The following is a 19928-nucleotide window of genomic DNA, read 5'->3' as shown; positions in this document are numbered from 1 at the left end:
TACATACATACAAACATACACTGGGCTGCTTGATCGATCCAGTTGCAGTGACCTGGATCCAAGCCATGTAGTTAATGTACAGTGCGTATTTCTTTTCTTCTCCATCTGGATTCTGAATTCTGATAGACACTGGTGCATGCACTGCCAATATGATACGCACCTAGCTGTGCAGGGCTAGAGGTATCCACAGATGGATCGATCCACTGTAGCCATCTCAGCCATGTGATGGTTCACAGGGCCGTTAACTATTCGGACACAGGAGGCCAAGTGTAAGCACAGCCAGCTGTGCCCGCTGCTCCTGCTGCATGCTCTGATCGATGCTCAGCACACTCACTTGCTAGCTTTGGTGCATGCCAACGAGACCAAATTCACGGCACGACTGCACAAGCGCAGAGTTGCAATTTCTAGTTTTTACCAAGCTCTGCACCGTCCTGCATGCGATCGATCGGCTGGCAGCTGCAGTGGCGAATTAATAAGCTGCATCGGAAACAAGACGTAGCTGGCTACCCGGCCGGCCCTTGCGATCTCGATCGAGCCTTGCACGAACAATACATGAACAACAGCACAGTGAGCCAGTGAAGTGACCGCTGGGACTTGATTAATTTGCTTGTGAATTCATTGTGATCCATCGCCACCAGATAGCGGGCGAGACGACGAGTGCTTGTATATGAGCTGCCTTGTATATATGTCTCGTTGTCGACCATTACACAGTACATAGTGGCGATCGAACAGTGCTATGTCTCCGGAGGAACGCTTAATAAATTACTCCAGCTCGAGCTCGATCGTGGCTGGCCGGAACAGTGTTATGTCTTGTTCTTGTCTCATCCAGGGCACAGTGCGCTTGTACGTAGTACCACCTCGTACTGTACAGGGTACACTGCCACTCATAGCTAGTTGCTGCACATTTGCATGACGAGATCGTCAATCGTGTACGTGCGTGCTGCATGCTACTGTGAATCTGTAGTCTGCTGATAGTCTTAGCGCGCCTGGCCGTACGTACGCAAGCCTATACGAATTCTGCGTGTGGAACTAGGGATGTAATGTTGGTGGAATAGAGTAGCCGATCCCACTTAAATCCACTTCTAGTTCATTAGGAATTTTTTAGTTCAAAAACTCAAAATTTGAACTATAATTGAACTAGAGGTGGGATATTAGTGGAATCCCACTTAACACCCCATGTGGAACGGTGACGACGTGTCTCCTCTCACGGTGGCCGCCGGTCCGGTGCTCGCCGCCTCCCTCCGCTAACGAATTACGAATCTGATATGCAGTCGGAAACATGGTGGACTGCATCGAGCGTTGTAGGACGGGGAACGAGGATTTGGTTTTTTTCTTTTCTTTTCTTGGGAATGGAGATTTGGTGAGGAGACGAACGAGACGAGCAGGCTATTCAATGACAGGCTGACGGCAGCGTTATACGGTCTCGGAGGTGGGCCTGCAGCAAATCCAGCTGAGGCCCATTCAGCGTCGGCCTGTTACAGCAGGTAGCACAGGTTACGGCAGAAACGGAAAGCCCAGAAAACGCTTCTTCCCTCGCTTGCGTAAAAGGGCTTTCTATTCTATGAATCGCATCGCTTCGCGGTGAGCTGGAGCCAATTCGCCTCCCTCTTCTCCAACGGCTCTCCGGCGAAGCACGCCGCCGCCGCCGCCGTACGCCTCCATACTACCGGCCTTCCTTAGACTCCCGCTTCTACGCAGACAAGGTCGACGCGATCCAAAGGTATGTTCAGCAGCTCTCCATCTGTCACTACTAGTTTTAGTACAACCGCTGATCTCCTCCTCTCTAGAAATTGCTTTTGAAATGCGTTCGTTGGATCGATCATGGCTGCCGTCGAGGAAGCGAGGCGACTTGCTCGTCTCCTGATGCAGCATATGCGGTACTTTTACTCGTCCGTAGGGCTTCCTCACCGGTCAACTCCGGGGGTCCAGGGAACGGCTCGGGAACCGTCTGTCCCGAAAACAAGCCAACGACCCCGCCCTCGCGGAATGTTGCCTCCTGGCTCCGAGCTCGACCGCGCCAACCTCGACTCGCCGACGCCACAACCCCGCCCTCGGAATGCTCCATGCCGGCTCCGACCTCGACCGCGCCAATCTCGACTCGCCGGCGACCCCGACACCGTATAGCCAGGTACGCCGCCGCCTTTCGTACGACCCTAGAGAGAGGCGCGAGCGCGACACCACTGCTGCTCCTCTGCCTTCACCCGACCCGCCGCCTCCCACATCCCCCACCGGCTGCCGCATCCTCTGCCTTCTTGCATGTGGCATGGTGGAGCCCGAGCTCGCTGCTCCTCTGCCTTCTTGACTCGCCGCCTCAGTCGAGCAGAAGAGGATGGGGACTAGGCAGAGGGACGATCCGGAGGAGCAGAGCGGGCGATCGAGAAGGGGCTTCTCTGGGGTTCGATCTGGAGGAGGGGAGATGCGGAGATGGGGGGATTCGGCTTTTTTCCCCTCTCTTTACTTTTCTGTCTATTGTTCATTGATTGTTTCAAGGATATGCCCAATTGGAACCAGCTTCTTGATTTTTTTTTGTCCCTGCAAGTGCAATGCATCAATTTAATTACCCCCACCACCTTCAGTGGCAGGATACCGCAAATGTGATCACAAAACCTACAAGGAGATATCCGCTGGCGTTATGGATCGCTATATTAGCCTTGATCGCCCTTGTCGGTGTATACATATTCTCCTTATCTTTGAAGCAAAATGGGATGCTTTTTGGACTGAAGCAGACCAACATGATTGAAAAAGAAAGGGAGAAACCTTGTCATCACCCAAGCATTCCAGAGACTGAGATCCCTTATGTGCATCATCCTACACCAGAGACTTATAGTAGATAATGGTCAAAGACTTGGACATCTAATTTTAAACTTTTGGTAAGCTGGCGATTAACTTGTTCTTTTGTTTGTTAGGAAAGAATGTGCATACACACCAGTTAGATTCTTTGCTATCTTGTCGATGCAGAGGTCTGGAAGTGGATGGTTTGAAACTTTATTGAATAGGCATGAGAATATTAGCTCCAATGGAGAGATTTTCTCTGTCAAAGAAAGGCGTAGTAATATCACATCGATCATGAAAACACTGGATAAATTGTACAATCTGGACTGGTTCAGTAGTGCTGCAAAAAATGAATGCACAGCTGCCGTAGGGTTGAAATGGATGCTCAATCAGGTAATATTCTTGCCATGACACTACTGTTTGATTAGTTCTGCATAGAAGCTGAAAAACTTGCTCGTGAGATAATTTTTGGCAGAACATTATCAGTTTGTGGCTGAAGTATGTTCTCTAAGTAGCTGGCTGTTGTGGAATGTGTGGTTACATTCCTGTAAGTAGTGGTATATTGTGAATACGGATTTGTTTTCTGTGTGTGTGTGAACAATGACTTCCCGGTTACTGCTAAGTTTTTGTAGTCTATAGTCTAGAACTAAACTAATTCTTTGTAAAACAACTGACTTAGTAGTTACTTCACATATCATACTAATTTTTTCAGTCAGATTGTAGAATCTAAGTTACTACTATTTTGCAATTTATAATGTTATCATTTAACCTTAGCTAGATTACCCTAAAGAGTGGTTGCCTGGTTGGTCAATTGTTTGGTCACTTCATCAGTATCGTAGACTATTTGAGAAGCAACAAATGTAATTATATTTGAGGCATTGTCTAATGAATTTTGCTAAATTTCTCTTTAAAACTTGGTCTTATCATGGGAATTGCCTGCAAGAGTTAAGCACACTGTTAAGAGTACCTTGATTTCCTGGAAATAACCTGATAAAATACCAATTATCATAATGAAATAAGGGCAGCCAAAGCCAAGTGAATACCTTTTCTTACTTCTCCCCATTGCAGCTTGTTTCCCCATTTTGAATCTTATGTTTTTGAAGTATCAGCCTTCTATAGGTGGTTTACTTATTAAAGATGTTTCGTTCTAGAAAGGGGCAGCCAGTAAATATGTTCTGTTTGTTTTGTTGATGTTTTTACGCAAGTAAAATCCATCGAAGAGATGAAGTTGCTGTCTAAGATATCTTTTTCTTGGTATAATTTTGACTGGAACAGATACATCTATTTTTTTTCGCAAGCTTCTTTTTTATAGTTTTGGCTTTGAAGATTGTCGCGATTTCTTGTATATTTTTTTGCCTTTGATTCTTTTGTTGGAATTATTATCTGTACTACAATTATTAAATGTTGTGCATCTCTTCCAACAATTTAGCCTGCCTGTTTTGGTTGAGTTTTTTATGCATTTATTTTGGTGGGAGTGACAGGGTCTAATGAAACATCATCAAGAGATAGTTGAATACTTCAATCGAAGGGGTGTGTCTGCAATTTTCCTTTTAAGAAGAAATCTTCTGCAGCGTTTTGTATCTATATTGGCAAATGATCATGATAGAAACACCAAGCAACTAAATGGAAGGCACAAAGCTCATGTGCATCACAGAGGCGAGGTTCACATGTTTTCTTTTATTTTGATCATACTTACAGTTCGGAGTACGATGACTTCTATTATATTTCTGCCACTAGCGCTTTCACAAAGCAATGATTCCCACTCCGTACTGTTAACTACTTTATCTGCTATAGTATTGTAGATCTGCACGCAAAATAAAATAGAATCCTGCTTTTTTTTCCTGCAGGCTGATGTTCTTGCTGAGTATAAGCCAACAATTATCACAAAATCGTTGATTGCTGAACTAAAGAGGTCTGATAAATTGGCAGCTGATGCTTTGGTGAATTTCAAGACTATTCTGAATATTGTTCTGTACTATGAGGATGTTGTCAGCAATCGCAGTGTGAGTCCCTGTTGCTTTAGAACCTTGATTCGGAATTATTCAGCCTTTTTTCCTCTAGATAACATATGCTTTCCTTTATTATTTTTCAGAAGCTCACAGATGTCCTGGATTTTCTGAAATTACCAAAGATAAAGCTGTCCAGTAGGCATGTGAAAATCCATACTAAACGAGTACGTGATCATATTAATAATTGGATTGATGTTTATAATACTTTGAATGGGACTCAGTATGAGAGCTTCTTGAACAGCCGGAGGTGACCAAACTAGCTAGTTAGTGTAAATAATGTGGTAGTGAGTTCTCCTTCTTTTGAGCCATTTTTTCTCCTGCTATTGCTAGCAGAGAAGGTAAAAGGTGACAGTTTTTGCCGTAATGTGCTAATCCAAAGGACTAAGTTATTTTCCGAATACGCCCTAATATTTATATAATTTAATTAATCAATTCATGTCTATACCATACAAAGGTATGATCATCTTTACGTTTTCAGTCCCCTTCCCTTAATTTGGTGTACACAAATGGATGATGATTACATCTTGTTTTTGTATCACTCAAACTGTTACTTATTATTATCCTGCAAATTCTGGATAGCTGGTAGAAAATGTTGTTTTGGGGATTTCCCTGATTATTTACGAAAAAGTGGTCCAATAAGAGGCCACATGTTGATCTAAGCTAGTTTATTAATATTTATTAATAAATAAGAAAAAGGATCTTGAAGAAATGAAAGTTTGAGACCTTCAGCACACGGAATATTAATGGTGCGAAGTGCTTTGAAATATTATGAGATAATGGTAATTTCTTAGCTTCAGTTGCTACTACAGTTTAAAATGACTGCTAAACTGAAGCAATGATCATTCTAGTTTTTGGCATTATTCAATTATAATGTGATAACTTTTGCTCAAATGCACGAGGTGATAAAGAAAGCACTAATGTAGTAATTTCATTGTATAACACACATTCCCCAGAGAACTGAGCATCGCTCAGTTGGCTAGGTGCCTGAGTGCACGCCCAGCGCACCTGTGTTCAGTTACTGGATTCCGCAGGGAGCTCACAGTTGTATTTCCTTTATAAAGAAAGCCAAAGGGCTATTCCATGTAGGTCGATTTTTTTTAACACACTCCCCCCTGCATGTCCAACAAATAACTTAGCCTCCTATCGACCTTCAAGTATATAGTAACTGTGGAGCTGTCGAATATGCTGCAGTCTGGCCTGCTTGATGTTGTGTCTGTTTCCATTAGAATTGTTCTAGCTGAAAATCCAGGCTGCCTAGGAGTTGGCAGTGTGTCAGGATCTATTGCAGATAACACCAGAAACACCTGAGACATCAATGGACGGTCATCTGGGTTCTCTTGCGCACACAGGAGTCCCAGTCTGATACTCTGATGCATCTGAGTAGTCCATCTGAGTTGAAAGAACCATTCATGGTTTCATCTGCTAATTCTGCCTTTGGATTCACTCCATAAGCTCCATGCCTACAAAACAAAAACTTGACCAAGTTACTTTGAAGTTGAACTGAGAAATACAACTTGCATTTGAGTAGTCCATCTAGGTATGTCTCACATGTCCTAGAAGATTTAGATGATTTGACTTGGAATACACCCCTCGTACTACCACTAATTATTTCTAGCAGTAACACTCCAAAACTAAATACAGAGTCTCTGTCGAGTTTCCATTGCATACTCGGGAGACATATAACCACTACAGAAGAGCCACATCTATATGATTAATATTGGGGGACTCATTTATTCATTCAATATTGCTTCCCCTGTTACCATACTTACTATGTGCCAACCACTTTTCGTGTGTTGATCTCTGTCTCTTCACTGCCAAACATTCTTGCCAAGCCAAAGTCAGAATTTTTTGGAGTCATCTCCTTTTGTCTAGAACAACATTATTAGCCTTCATATCTCTATGGATGATTCTGTATCCTCGTGGTCTGGTGGAGAGATACAGTAATCCTTGAACAATGCCTTCTATGATATGACATCGCAGTTGTCAATCAAGTAGGATACTGTTGGATTTTTCTTGTGGAATATATGCCTATCAACCGAATAGAATGTAGTCCAGGCTCTTTTCCATGTATTCATATACAAGTATCCTTTCGTGTCCACTAGTGTAGCAAAGAAACCGAACAAGGCTTCGATGCTGGAGTTTAGCTAGCAGCATAACCTCATTCTTGAACTTGTCAGGACCCTGTGCAGATGTCTTTGGAAGTGTTTTAGCAGCTATTTCTTGTCCATCGTTGAGGCTACCCTTTAGTTTTGAATGAAATAATATCAAATTTATTAGTTTTGAATATTCAAATTGCTATCATTGTCAGTTCATTGGGAATACTTCTGTTTTCCTGTCGTAACCTTAAAACAAGAATCCTGTCAGTGTTCTTGCTGGCTGCTGCTTAAGATTTCATCCATATGCATTGGATATATCTGCATTCATATGGATTGAAAATCATCCATATAGAGTGCTACCTTTTATACTGGTGGTCCAAAGCCACCCTCCCTAAGCTTATTATCAATCGAGAAACCATCAGTAGCTGCAATTGTCCCCACATCAAATATTGGCAGTTCCAGATCTTCACCATGACTACTTCATTCATACATGAACCACCACTCTATTTACTCAATCCTACAATCATTCATGTCAACATGAAACCCAGAAACGTACTACATTGCCTTTTTGTTCAGGTACTTCTACAGTTCGACTTGATGAAATGCCATGTATTAGTTTTGTTGTACATTGAAGTCACTGACAGTCTTCGAGATGCTACCTGTTTTCTTGCTCCCTTCTTTCTTGCACAGAAGAGAAAACCAATAGGTGCTAAAAGAAATGCCAGTGCTGAGATGCTGGCAGCAACTGCGATGATTATTATCATACGACGCATCTGTGGTCGACCTTGATCCGGCTCTGACGAGGCTCCTTCCATGGGCTCCTTGCAGCAAGTCCATATTGGCGAATTTAGGTGCCTCCGTTTATCGATGGTGAGAGGTTAGTGAGTTTGGATCTTTCATGTTGCAAAGTTTGTTTCGACATGCTCTAAGCGTCGTGTAAATTGTTTTTTTAGGGTTAAGCGTGTATATTGTTTGTTGCGGATGCATAAGCAAGATGTCTGCATGCGTTGGTTTTTAATGTTGCGTGTCCTGCAAGCTATTTCACATTTTTGTTGCGTCGGAATAAGGGTTTGTTGCATTTCCAAAAGAATTGCTATATGCACATGCACGTGTTTGGAATGTTGCAACAGTTTGAATAATTCTTCGCGGGATTGTGGGGAAAAAATGTTGCTAGTCCAGGACGGCAGGTGACGCAGCAGAGTGCCTTTTTTAGGGGGGATAATTTTTTCCCGTCGACACGCTGCGATCCTAGCCCGTTTAGCCCATGAACATCTTTAGGGTCCATTGGGCCGGTGACCATTTCCTTCTCTCTCTTTTCCCTCCAAGTTTTTTTTTCTCCTTTGGAAACGAAGGGGAAAACACCCTCTCTGTTTTTTGTTGTCAGAAACTAGCACACGCCTTCTTTCTCCTTGTCCTACAGTATTCCAGATATTTCTGCCCAACCCATCCACACAGCGTTTCGACAGCGCGGCAGCCTACAGTAGTCAATTTCCCTGGTTAACCTGACCTAACTCCCCTCTAGACCCCTACTGCTGGCAAATCGACATGCTTGCAGCTGTTCATATCGCTTGCAAGGGGTCCTTTCAGCTCATGGACCATTGCATCCAATGCATGATGATCGGTCCAGCTCAGCTGCTACCAATGAACTGAACTCCCTCCCGCCGTCCAGCTGTTGCGCGCGCCATAGTTTGATGATATTGATAGGCAGGTTGCTTACTTGAATCTAGGTTCATGCATGCGTGAGCGTGATCGGTCCCGCGGTTCTCTTTTTTTTGACTGGATCCATCTTCAGGCATCAGCTGTTGCGTGCCGTCAGGTGCTGAACCCTTGATAAAATGCATGCAGGCATGCAGCTCGGCAAGGGAGCAGAGCCAGCCTCCTGCGTCAATGAAGCTAAGCCGGGCGTCAATATTATGATATGTTTTTGTTTCTCTCGACACCTAGCAAGACAATGAACCATCAATAATTGGCTACGCCGTAGATCGAGTAGCACTTCCTTCAGTGGCGGCAGTGACATGATTTAGTAAAGGCAAAGTCCAGGATAAAGCTGGAAAAATAACTAAGAAAACATATTAAGTGACTCAAATTAAGTGACTCAAATTTGCTCCAACATGGATGTACCTAAACCTAAAAAGCGTTTAGATACATGTAATAGAAAGTCAGTTAATATGAGACGGAGGGATTAACGTTTGACAAGTAACTCGTCAAAACTTCTTATGGAAGAGAACAGGATAGAAAAGAACAAACTTTAACACGTACAGGTCAGGAAAGGGGGCTGTTCTTAATTAACACTTGCCAATCGAGTTACTACTCTAGATGGTAGATAGAGCTTCCCGTGAGAAGAAATTTTGAATGAGACCAATGCATGGCGATGTCCACATTGACAAGATCTTTGATATATATTTTTCTCAAACTGATGGGTTCTTTTTTCAAACTGATGGGTTCAGCAGTGAGTAGTAGTACCTACCTAATACCTAGCACCAACTTTTCACACATAGGGCTGCAAATGGGGGCTTTTTATTCGAAGAAGAAGAGGCTGCAAATGGCTACGACTTCTTCTTCCTTATTGTCACTGGTACATATATTGTTTGTATATTGTTGCACGGGTGCATAAAGTCTTCCAAATTCCAATCATACTAGCAACAGGGAACCTAGATCCTAGCTAGTAATCGGTCGCACGAAACGCGGGGATGGTGGGGCTTCGTGATATGTTGCGTCTGTCTGACGGAATAAAGCTCCCGGATGATATGACCTGATCAACATGCGCCAGAATTCTTTCTGATTAGATGTGAGAGATCTCATATCACATCAGCAGCGAAGGATTAGGTCACCTGCAGCCGGCTTTCCACCAATAAATGCCTTGTTGTCATCATCGACCGGTGCACGAGTGCCGCCGTTAATGACGCAAGCAGAAGAACAGTGGCCCTGCTTCTTTCAGACAGCTTCAGGTTTCTGTTGCCATCTGTGTGGTCTGTTCTTTCCATTTTCGAGAGATTAATTACTACCTGAATTTACTGTTTTCTGATGTCAATACTCAATACATCTTTCACGGTTTCTCTCTGCAATTTCAACTGCCGTGGCAAAAGTTCTGAGATCAAGCTGGTCTCCTGCGTAGGTAACAGTCGCTGTCCTTTACACTGTGTCCTTTACACTGCTGTCAGATAATAAAACTGTCGAAATGCCCTTGCAGGAGCAGGACCAAAGGCTTTGGCAGACGACACTGGCAGAGAGAGCGATGTGTCTATGATTCAGATAGCAAAATAACTATTGAACGTCCACTTCAGCTGAGAGTGGACCTTCAGATTAGGGGAATTGATTTTGTCACATCATATCATCATTCAGTAATGCGTTTGGTTGGGTGGAGATGGTTGGGTGGGACAGGGATATCCAATTTTTAAGTGGATGCCCTGTGTTTGATTGAATGGACGAGGTGTATATGGATAACCAGTTTTAGGGAATATACCCTCCATATGCTGGCTGGAGCTATCCCGCAAATTTGGCCGGATGGGGCGATCCAGTCGCGCGTCCTCCGCAAAACTGAACCGTTATTCTCTCTCCTTCGTCTGTCTCTTCCCCGATTCATCTTCCCCGAGCATCTCTCTCCTTCTTTCCTCCCTGAAGATCTGCTGCGCCACCTTCACCTGCCTGGCCGAACTTCCTTCCCCGAGCTCTCTGCCCTGGCCGCGCCACCCAATCTGCAGTCCCTCCGTGAGCTCCGTCGAACCTCACTGAAGCCGACCGCCCCTTGTCGTTTCTGGCGGGTGGTGCGCGCGGCGGAGGTCCTGTATCCTTACATCGATCAAACCATGCATGGCCTCTAGGAATGCAAGAGCTTCGATTCAGAATTAAAATATCTCCCGGTCACGATCGACCAGTGCATGAAGAGTTTTGGCAGGATCGTTAACTGTTGTTGTTAATGAGAAGTTGAGTCTCTGAGAAGAGAGAGGCTTATGTTGATCTGTCTGAATTTTCTGTCCAAATATGCCCTGTTGGTGGTGAGTAGCAGCAGTAAGATGTATGCGTGTTGTATTATTCCTCTAGTGAAGAAGAAACGAATGGGATTACCAAGCAGGCCGGGGCAGTATCTTATTCTGGTCGATATATATGATATGCTGGCATCATTTGACTGGGCGAACCCGTCCAGGCTCCAAATGGAAATTCGGCGTCCTGGGGTCAGAGGAAGAAACTCTTTGCCCGAATTAACTATAGACTAAATCAAGGTCACCAGTAGTGCTAAGCCTGTGGATGAATCTTCCGAATGAAGGTTCTTGCCTCCCATCCATGGCTAGTTTCACACGCACGTACGCATGTGTGTGCCCAACCTACCTACCTGCATTGACTCAAGATCGTCTGCAGCCCCCGTTTGTCAAATCTCTGCAGCTGGTGAGATCATCAGCTAGCTGTGCCGGCCTGTGAGTGACCAACCAGCCATTTTTGGTGGATATATGAAGAAGAACGTGCAAGTTCTTCAGGTGTGAAAATCAAGTTCTTCAGGTGTGACGTATGGTGCCAAATTAAAATCATATAGGAGTAACAATATTGGCAAACTGCCTTGTGCCCTTATCGAGGCTCAGAGCAAAAAGTCCATCCAGTTGTGACAGTGGTGTAGCCAGATTTTTACGAGTCAAAGCACCTGCATTTCGGTCAAAGCACGCAAAGCGCATGGCAATTGTGAGCTCATGGCGGCAGGCGATGGTGACGACAGAAAAAGGGTTGCAAGAAAAGAAGAAAAAACAGAGGTCGCCCCTCCATCTCCAAGATATCGACTGCGGCTGCATTTCATTTCGACTGGTGGGCATCTTGAAGATGGAGGGGCGACCTCTGTTTTTTCTTGAATTCGGTTCCTCGGGTCCTCGAAATGACGCGGCGGCCGCTGTGTGTTTAAATTGGAAATTTCCCGTAATTTTCCAGGCTTCTTCATTTATCCACCCGTCGGGATAAATGAATCGGATCGGAGGCAGAGCTCCAGCAAGCGGATTCCATCGGGGTGAAAGAGGAATTAGGCATCGAATCGATGAACAACGGGGAGAGGGGGGAGCCGGCCACGATCGATGCCATGCGCGTTTCGATCCTCCGTTTGGCTGGCACGTACTCCTACGCGGGCATATATCGATCTGAAGCAGAACATGCCCACGTTGCCGGTCCGTTTCTAAATACTTGTCGTGGTTTCCATGCCCTTCAAACTGTCGCGCGCGCGACGCGAGAACCGTGAGCTCAGCACCGGCCAAACTCCCGGTCCAGCAGTCCGTTGCGCCTCCAGCAAAACCACGCAGCCGCGCACCCATCATCTTGTCAGTTGTCCCAGCCGAACCGCAAATCAAGCTATCAAAAAGCTAAGATTAATTAGATTTGGCTCAGAACGATTAGTATGTACTAGGATTAATTTGATTTACAGTTATTTATTTCTCTAGATTTTGGGGCGGCCGGGCAGGCTAGTAAAACCAAGAACAGGTATTTATTTATTTATTATAAGAAGAATAGAAATTTGGTTGCGGGGGGTTTAGTGATGCAGCATTGCAGCTCATGTCCTTTTCCCGATCTGGATACAGTCATAACACGCCGGAGACCTCCTCGCCATCGGGACGCCAAGATGGCGATGTGATTCTAATGCAGATGTCAGTGCGGCGCCCCAGATGATATGCGAGCTCAACACGAGAATAGAATAATTAGTCCGGAGAGCAAAGGAAAAACAAGCAAACAACTTGACCGGTCCTGCCCACGTATGTACTCACCTCACCTCACGCTCCAAGCCGATCGACCCGTTCCCGTTCGTTAATCCGTTATTGCTTCCTACGCAGCAGGCGCGTACGATTCAGAAAAGAGAACAATTAACCAAAGAAAAATACCTGCACAAAACAAAGGCGTTTTTATCATTGTGGTACTCCTCTGTACGTATTCCCTCCGATCCTAAATCGTTGTCGAAATATTACGTGTATCTAAACGCTTTTTAAGAATAGATATATTCATATTTGAGCAAATTTGAGTCAAGAATTTAGAATCGTACAATAATTCCCTGCCGCAGATGTGATTCGATTGAACTACAACTTTGCCTTTTTTAAGGGTGATCTTAGGTTGTGCGTAGGTGTTGGATCGATCGACCGTTTCTTCATCTGGTAAGATACGTATTTCACCCGCAACGTATACCGGGAACGGAAAATACGTATATATTAGCCTGACGTTGACGCACGCACGTTTCGCCTCAGCTGGCCAACTTCGTCCTGCTCCCCATATTCCGTTTCATATACTCCTGGTAATAAATCACACGTGCGTGCGGACGGTTTATATTGACTCGTACGTACGAATCCTATAGCTTTATTTGCTGCTAATGTAGTAAGACTGTAATAAGACGACTACGAACTTGTTTGTCGGCCGGACAAGCAATTAAACGAACGATATATCGGTCGTGTGATTTACGATTCGTACGTGAAGGAGATGCGCGACTGACTGATGGGCAGAAGACGGATGACTCTTTTCTTCTTCGTCTAAAGTTACTTTTCGTCCAACTGAAAAATGCGTGTGCGTGCGTGCATGCGCTGGCCTAGCTGGCTGGCTTGGGAACTGAATTGGTTCGGCAAGATCGAATATCTCGACTCTCGACACTTTACCGGTTTTCTACCACTTTACTTGCATGTTATTGCTAGATATCTCGATCCCTCCCATTCCGTTCGATCAAGCTTTAGCTGGACAAAAGATGTTGATTTAGCTGAAGACAGCTTTATATGACGAAAATGCATGGCCGTGGAGACGCGCAAGGGCACGTACTCCACCTAGGATAATTGCTGGGAAAGTATCCAGCGCTCCCGCTACACTTTGGGTGTGACCATGCTATCAACGCATAGTACTACGTAGTAGCATCTTATAAAAAAGATAGTTACCGGACAAAACGTGTGTCTCAATGCAACGAGATTTTAAAAATCCAAATTTTTGATACTCGCTGCTAGATTTGCATGCCTTTTACCTTTTGTGATCTTGTCTTTTCCTGACATTACTCGCAACTTTGTGCTTTTTTCGCTTCTCTCTATGTATATGGAATTTGGATTTAGAATCTTGAGAGACTGTAGACACAACTTTTGTGTGCTAACTACTTTTTTTTTAAATCTCAACTTTTTATAGGTGCTACCACCGCGCATTGGTACCACAATAGCATCAGAAGTGTTGGGAGTAAACATCACAAAAACCCCCAACATTTATGACCGCAACATCACTTGCAACAATTTTTAGGTGCTATCACTTGCAACATCTCTTGGGGTCGGTTGTAGCTTGTAGTCCAAGTCCCAAGTTTAGCAACATTCTTATTGCCCGGCTCCACAAGAAAAACATCAAAAATCAGACAAAATATAACTAATCCAACGAGGCGAACATTAATGAATTCCTTGAGTTTTGGGACTTTCCTAGAAATTTTGAATTTTGAGAACAAAAATTAAAATTATAACATTTTGGAAACAAAATAAAATAAAATTAACACTTTGACACTTTGCGAGCTCAGTCAACTATGACTTGTGGGCCCAGGCAAAAAAAATACGTTTAAGAGAGTGGCCAAGCTCGAGATTTGGGCTATTCGATACAATCAGGCCTAGCTTAGAGTAATGCCTATGTGAAAAGATAGATGGTTGTGTGCATCATCCGAGTCACCGGAGCTTATCCCTCTTTTAAAAAAAGAAATGAAAAAAAGAAAAGGAAAAAATGCCTCCTCATCAATCATATACGGCACATGTTCTAAAGCCGAGCCTTGAAATTTTCCTCGTGCATATGTGAACGTAGACACTCGGTGCCCAACAGCTAAAGCCCATGCCCATCTCGCCATGCCGGCCGGAGATCTATCGATTCGAGCCGCGAAAATTTCGAATTAGGCCGAGACGAATTGAAGCAGCTGGCCGGGAGATATCAAAGTTCGATGCTATCATCAACCGATCTGCGCGTAGTTAGGTGATTAAATTAGGTCGGTCCATGCTTGGAATTAAATGCCCTCTCATCTCATCTCCTCAGCATCTGCACGCCGACGTCATCGCATCGCACCAGCTGGACCGTCCGATCTAGCCCGCCGGCTGGGACCGGGCCGACGAATCGGGGCGCGCCACGTGGCTTCCGGCACTCTAACCGAGAAAAGTCCCTATAGCTAAGCTAGTGTGCCGTAGCCTTCGTCGTCCATCAGCTGCACAAATACTACTAGTTGACCGGGCTCCTATTAATACCTTCGTCTTCCTCCCGCTGCTTCTCCTCCTTTTCATATCCATACCTCTCTTCCAGTCTCCAACTGCTGGTAGCTAGATCGGTCGGCCGGCAGCTGCTAGCGATCGAGCTCATATCGATCCGCCGATCGGCTTCTTCTGCGGCGGAGAGCGGCGATGAATTCCTTGAGCATGGTGGAGGCGAGGCTGCCGCCGGGGTTCAGGTTCCACCCGCGGGACGACGAGCTCGTGCTCGACTACCTCGCAAGGAAGCTCGTCGGCGGCGGAGGAGCGGCGGCGCCCACCATCTACGGCTGCCCCACCATGGTCGACGTCGATCTCAACAAAGTTGAACCCTGGGATCTCCCTGGTAAGAAAGACCTAATCCATACTATACACAAACGTATTTATTTATACCTAGCTAGTTTAATTACACCGGTTTATCTACGCATGTGTTTCTTCCTCTTCTTCGTCTTCCGGATGATGCACATATTATGCATGAAGGATTGCTTTGATCCTGGGCTGCCGGGCATGATCAATTCGATTGACTGTCAGTTCGTTATTTTTCTTTTGGAGGGGAGGGGGGAATTAATTATGTTCCGTATACGTTCTCAATCATTCTAGCTCTCAGATAAAATCACCTAAAAGTATCTCATCGTATGTATGATATCTCTGTAGTGTATATCCGTTCCAAGGAATTAACAATGATGCATCTGATCGTTTCTAAACAGACAAATCTGATCACTGTACTAATTATTAATTCCTCTTCTGTTTTTTTCTATAAAGAAATCACATCCCGGAATTATTTGTCCGTGTGTATGCCAGAGATTCTCTAAGGTTCAATCATGCATGTACATCAAAATGTATTTTCTGTTTGGTTTGGTTCATCTTGCAATTTTGTTTCCCGGGCCGGAGAATGTCTTGGATTTATTATCGACCTAGGGACCAATTATATACGCGTTAGATTATGCTTATCTCCATTTATTTCCGGTCTATTCCAAGAAAATTCCTTTTGTTCCTTTCCTTTCATGCCAGCATGTGTACTTCCTTCAGTTGCATCCGAATTTAAGGTGACTACTGTGTGCATGTTGCTGCCTAGCTAGTGGATCATCTCGATCTCAATTGGCAAGTTGCAACTATGCATGCTTCCCATACCTCTAGAAACGCCTACCTTTTCTTTTCTTTTCACTCTTTAATTTTGGTCCTATCTTTTGGTGTGCCCATGCCTTTAGTTTCTATCCTCTTTGTATATATGTACCTGTCCGGTTTATTTTACAATCTGAATTTTTATTATCCAGAATTCCAGATTAAGGCAGGAATTAAATCAGAGTGAGATCATGCACCTACAAATTAATTAATGCATCACTTAATCACAAGAGAGAAATACTATTTTGTGGGAGAGATCAAGTTCTAGCTAGCTGGCATAGGAATATATATTTCCCTTTTGTTCCAGATACAGGAGACTTATCAATGGATGAACACATATAGATCCGGAAATTATTCTACAATGGGAACAAAATTCACACGTCTTGTCTCCCTCCTAGCTTGTCGTCTTCCCCTCCCCCCATAACAGAAGGATATTCTCACAGCCATGAGTTTGTTTGGCCTCTTCTTGGCTCTCTCCTCAACTGTCCCTGTTCATGCCATGCTAGCAAATATTCCCCCACTTTGCCTGATCCTTAAAGGGAATTAACAGCCCATGGATGGAGACAAACTCAACACAAAAAGATGGCCTCCCACTTAGCCTATTAGTAGAAACACACCACAAAACCATGTGGAAAGAACATATATGTAGAAAGGGGTGTGATATGTATAATTGATATCTCTCTCACAAAAATGAGCAAGATGCTTTTCCCTAACTAATAGATTTCCTTCACTTTAGTTCCTAAAATAACCTGTATTCTCCCTAATACGAAATTACCTGTTAATGGATATCTGATCTGCATTGACTAAATGTTGGCTCTTCTGTTAGGACTTGCTCTTAAAAATGAAAGTGATCAATATAATTAATTATAGAAAGTTAACTGTCTTTTCCATAACTACAAGTGCACTCTATTACACTACTAATAGATATGAATTACGCGCACCTTTTGAAGAATGACTATTTCACTCAAAGTTCATTTTAAACATGATTGTTTTGATAATTTGTTCACCGATTAATTAACCCCCTTTCTATTCAGAAATCGCATGTATTGGTGGCAAAGAGTGGTACTTTTACAGCTTAAGGGACAGGAAGTATGCCACTGGTCAGAGAACAAATAGAGCAACTGAATCAGGCTACTGGAAGGCCACTGGGAAAGACCGTCCAATAAGCCGAAAAGGGCTGTTAGTCGGCATGCGAAAAACCCTTGTATTTTATCAAGGTAGAGCCCCTAAGGGGAAGAAGACTGAGTGGGTCATGCATGAATTCCGCAAGGAAGGGCAGGGCGATCCGATGAAGTTGCCATTCAAGGTAATCATCCTATATATTGTGTAAGCACACTTATTGAACACGTACAATCTTGCATTGTTTTTTTCCCTCCTTTGTTCATTTGATGCTACAATGTACACTATAAAATATATAATTAAGATGCAACTAATCAACGAATATAACCTGATTTTCGAGAGAAATAACCGTGTCAGTAGAAAATGGAGCTAGATTGTTTTCCAAAGTTTGTTTCTTTAGTTCATACTCCACGGGAATGCCAACTCATCTTTTATATTATATATACATGTGTTTTTGGTTGAGCCATCATAACTGATGATCGAATTTCTTTGAGGCTAGCTAGAACACACATGTTCATGTTTCAATTTTTATTAGTGTTTTCAGTGGAAATTGTTAATTATTTAGTGCTGATGGGTTGCACTTCCCATTTTATATATGCTTGATCCTTTGTTTACATGTAAGTCACTCTCATGCCAGCTAAACACACATATGTGGATGATCTGGTCTGTTTTAAGACACACACCCCCAATAGACGTACATATCTGCAAATTATTGCTCCACACCAAGTTTTTCCAAGGCATTGCTGTCACTTTCCAATCATTTCATAAAGCAATTCTGGCATAAAAAAGAGAAAAAAATGGATAATTAACCTGTACATATTCCTCCAAAAGAATACATGAAAAGACCCATTAATTTTAGTTCATCTCATGTGCAGTGTTGCGCGAAAAATAAAGCTTTTCTCAGATGACCACTTTCAAATGCATACACACTTATATATATATGTATTACAATCTGCACTTATTTTCCAATCTAATCTTCATGTGATATTTTTATATGCTCAACAGGAGGACTGGGTCTTGTGTAGGGTTTTCTACAAGAGTAGGGCAACCATTGCCAAGCCACCCACAGGGAACAACTACAACATTGGCAGTGCAGCCGCAACCTCACTGCCTCCCCTCATTGACAACTACATCGCCTTTGACCATTCTGGAATGTCAGTACAAAACCTAGAGGGTTATGAGCAAGTGCCCTGCTTCTCCAATAATCCCTCTCACCCATTGTCATCGACGTCGATGTCGATGAATATTCCGGTGACGGCAGGGGCGCCCACGGCTGATCAGGAGCAGCAGCACGTGGGGAAAGCGATCAAGGACGTGCTGAGCCAGTTCACCAGGTTTGATCAGGGCAACGTGAAGAGGGAGGCGCCTCCCCAGGGTGGCTTGTTTGCTCAGGATGGGTTTGAGTACTTAGCTGAGAGTGGCTTTTCACAGATGTGGAACTCACTCAATTGATTTTCTAGCTAGCGATATTATTGATGCCAATCAAGGATGGATATAACTCTTACAAGAAGATCTAGACTTGGGTATGTGTGCCTATGTGCTATTCCGCGCATGTAGTTGTGGTATATATATAGTGCCATTCTAGTTTACATTAATTGTTTGTCAAAAAGTAAAGAAGGAAGATGTATGTCATCGATGATGTAAATGTATATATGCATTTATTCGTGTATGACTATGGATAAGATGGAAAGATTTGTTAGTGCTCTGGTGCTGGATTCCACATATATTCTTCTAGTATTATTCTTCTCGAATTTAAAAACTAATGTATACATATGGTTTCCACTAGCTAGTTTATCTTTCCTGAGTTTAGGTGCGAAATATTACAAATTTAGATGACTGAATTTCTTGTTTTTTGGCATTCCAAAGCTTCCAATTAATTAACCAAGGGCAAGTTGATTGATTTATACTTAAAATAATTAATAAATCATCCAGATCAGTCTCATTGCTTCAACTTGTAGTAGTTTTCTACTGGCTTCGCTTTACCTGAATTGGCAGATCTGAAAACTAGAATTAGCAATGAATTGGACTGAGAAAACATGATCTACAAGGTTAAATATCATTAATCCATATGCATATGTATATATACAATATTTTGTTCACTAATTTGTCCCCCTGGTATCTTGAACGAAATATATTTGTTGAATGCAACTGAAGAAGTCTCGGTCTCCTTTACAACTGGACAAAAACAAAGAGAAACAAAGTCATAACTCATAACTGGATATATTGTTTTAGTATGTGACATGAAAGGGATTTAAGTTCACACCTATCTGCTCATACCCATTGACAGAAACCAACTGCATGTCGACTACGATTGTAACGAACCAACCAATTAATTAATTTAAAATAAATCAGCTGACTGCGATCACTACTTACTGAGAACCATCTAAATAATTTCAATACCAACATGTGGACCATATAAAAACACTGCGAGCTACACAAGCCCAGCAACTAACATTAGAATAGCAATATTAATCATTCCCTAATTCGTAGTTGACACTAGCTAGAAATACTTTGATATGAATGCATGATTATACTACTGCCACTAAGGCGCTAACTAATCATTGTGCACGAAAAATTCAAACGGTGTACTTTTCTGGTGAAATCCATATACTATATAC

General features: G+C 43.3%; 2 protein-coding genes and 1 long non-coding RNA gene across 6 annotated transcripts; all 3 read left to right on the top strand.

Moving 5' to 3' along the window:
* The first annotated feature begins 1567 nt into the window (after positions 1-1567).
* LOC100825055 lies at positions 1568-5175 on the top strand. 4 transcript variants are annotated; one of them, XM_024459383.1, is made up of 6 exons: positions 1568-1720; positions 2577-2870; positions 2959-3165; positions 4254-4433; positions 4620-4775; positions 4865-5175. In XM_024459383.1, exons 3-6 carry the CDS (start codon positions 3067-3069, stop codon positions 5030-5032), a joined length of 603 nt encoding a protein of 200 aa, XP_024315151.1. In that variant the 5' UTR covers positions 1568-1720; positions 2577-2870; positions 2959-3066; the 3' UTR covers positions 5033-5175. The 4 variants fall into 4 exon arrangements, with proteins under 4 accessions (XP_024315151.1, XP_024315152.1, XP_024315148.1 ...); XM_024459380.1 differs by lacking the exon at positions 1568-1720 and having other exon boundaries at positions 2167-2870; XM_024459384.1 differs by lacking the exons at positions 2577-2870; positions 2959-3165; positions 4254-4433 and adding an exon at positions 1788-2128.
* Positions 5176-6332: 1157 nt separating this feature from the next.
* On the top strand, positions 6333-10303 carry LOC112270877. Its single transcript, XR_002963437.1, has 3 exons — positions 6333-7754; positions 9376-9992; positions 10068-10303. It is a non-coding gene; the product is annotated as an uncharacterized LOC112270877 (long non-coding RNA).
* A 4727-nt stretch (positions 10304-15030) lies between these two features.
* Positions 15031-19034, top strand: LOC100840500 (NAC domain-containing protein 21/22). The gene is made up of 3 exons (XM_003563364.3): positions 15031-15415; positions 17226-17497; positions 18316-19034. Exons 1-3 carry the CDS (start codon positions 15223-15225, stop codon positions 18760-18762), a joined length of 912 nt encoding a protein of 303 aa, XP_003563412.1. The 5' UTR covers positions 15031-15222; the 3' UTR covers positions 18763-19034.
* The last annotated feature ends 894 nt before the right edge of the window (positions 19035-19928 follow it).

Source organism: Brachypodium distachyon, chromosome 1, assembly GCF_000005505.3.
Source record: "Brachypodium distachyon strain Bd21 chromosome 1, Brachypodium_distachyon_v3.0, whole genome shotgun sequence".
Classification (NCBI taxonomy): Eukaryota; Viridiplantae; Streptophyta; class Magnoliopsida; order Poales; family Poaceae; genus Brachypodium; species Brachypodium distachyon.
This window is presented reverse-complemented; position numbering and strand designations above follow the sequence as displayed.

Bases quoted from the DNA above. Each gene is read 5' to 3' on its own strand.
- LOC100840500 (XM_003563364.3), top strand. From the start codon at position 15,223: ATGAATTCCTTGAGCATGGTGGAGGCGAGGCTGCCGCCGGGGTTCAGG. The intron at 15,416-17,225 runs GTAAGAAAGACC...CTTTCTATTCAG, and splicing joins TGAACCCTGGGATCTCCCTG to AAATCGCATGTATTGGTGGC. The intron at 17,498-18,315 runs GTAATCATCCTA...TATGCTCAACAG, and splicing joins CGATGAAGTTGCCATTCAAG to GAGGACTGGGTCTTGTGTAG.
- LOC100825055 (XM_014896493.2), top strand. From the start codon at position 2,953: ATGCAGAGGTCTGGAAGTGGATGGTTTGAAACTTTATTGAATAGGCAT. The intron at 3,166-4,253 runs GTAATATTCTTG...TGGGAGTGACAG, and splicing joins TGAAATGGATGCTCAATCAG to GGTCTAATGAAACATCATCA. The intron at 4,434-4,619 runs GTTCACATGTTT...TTTTTCCTGCAG, and splicing joins ATGTGCATCACAGAGGCGAG to GCTGATGTTCTTGCTGAGTA.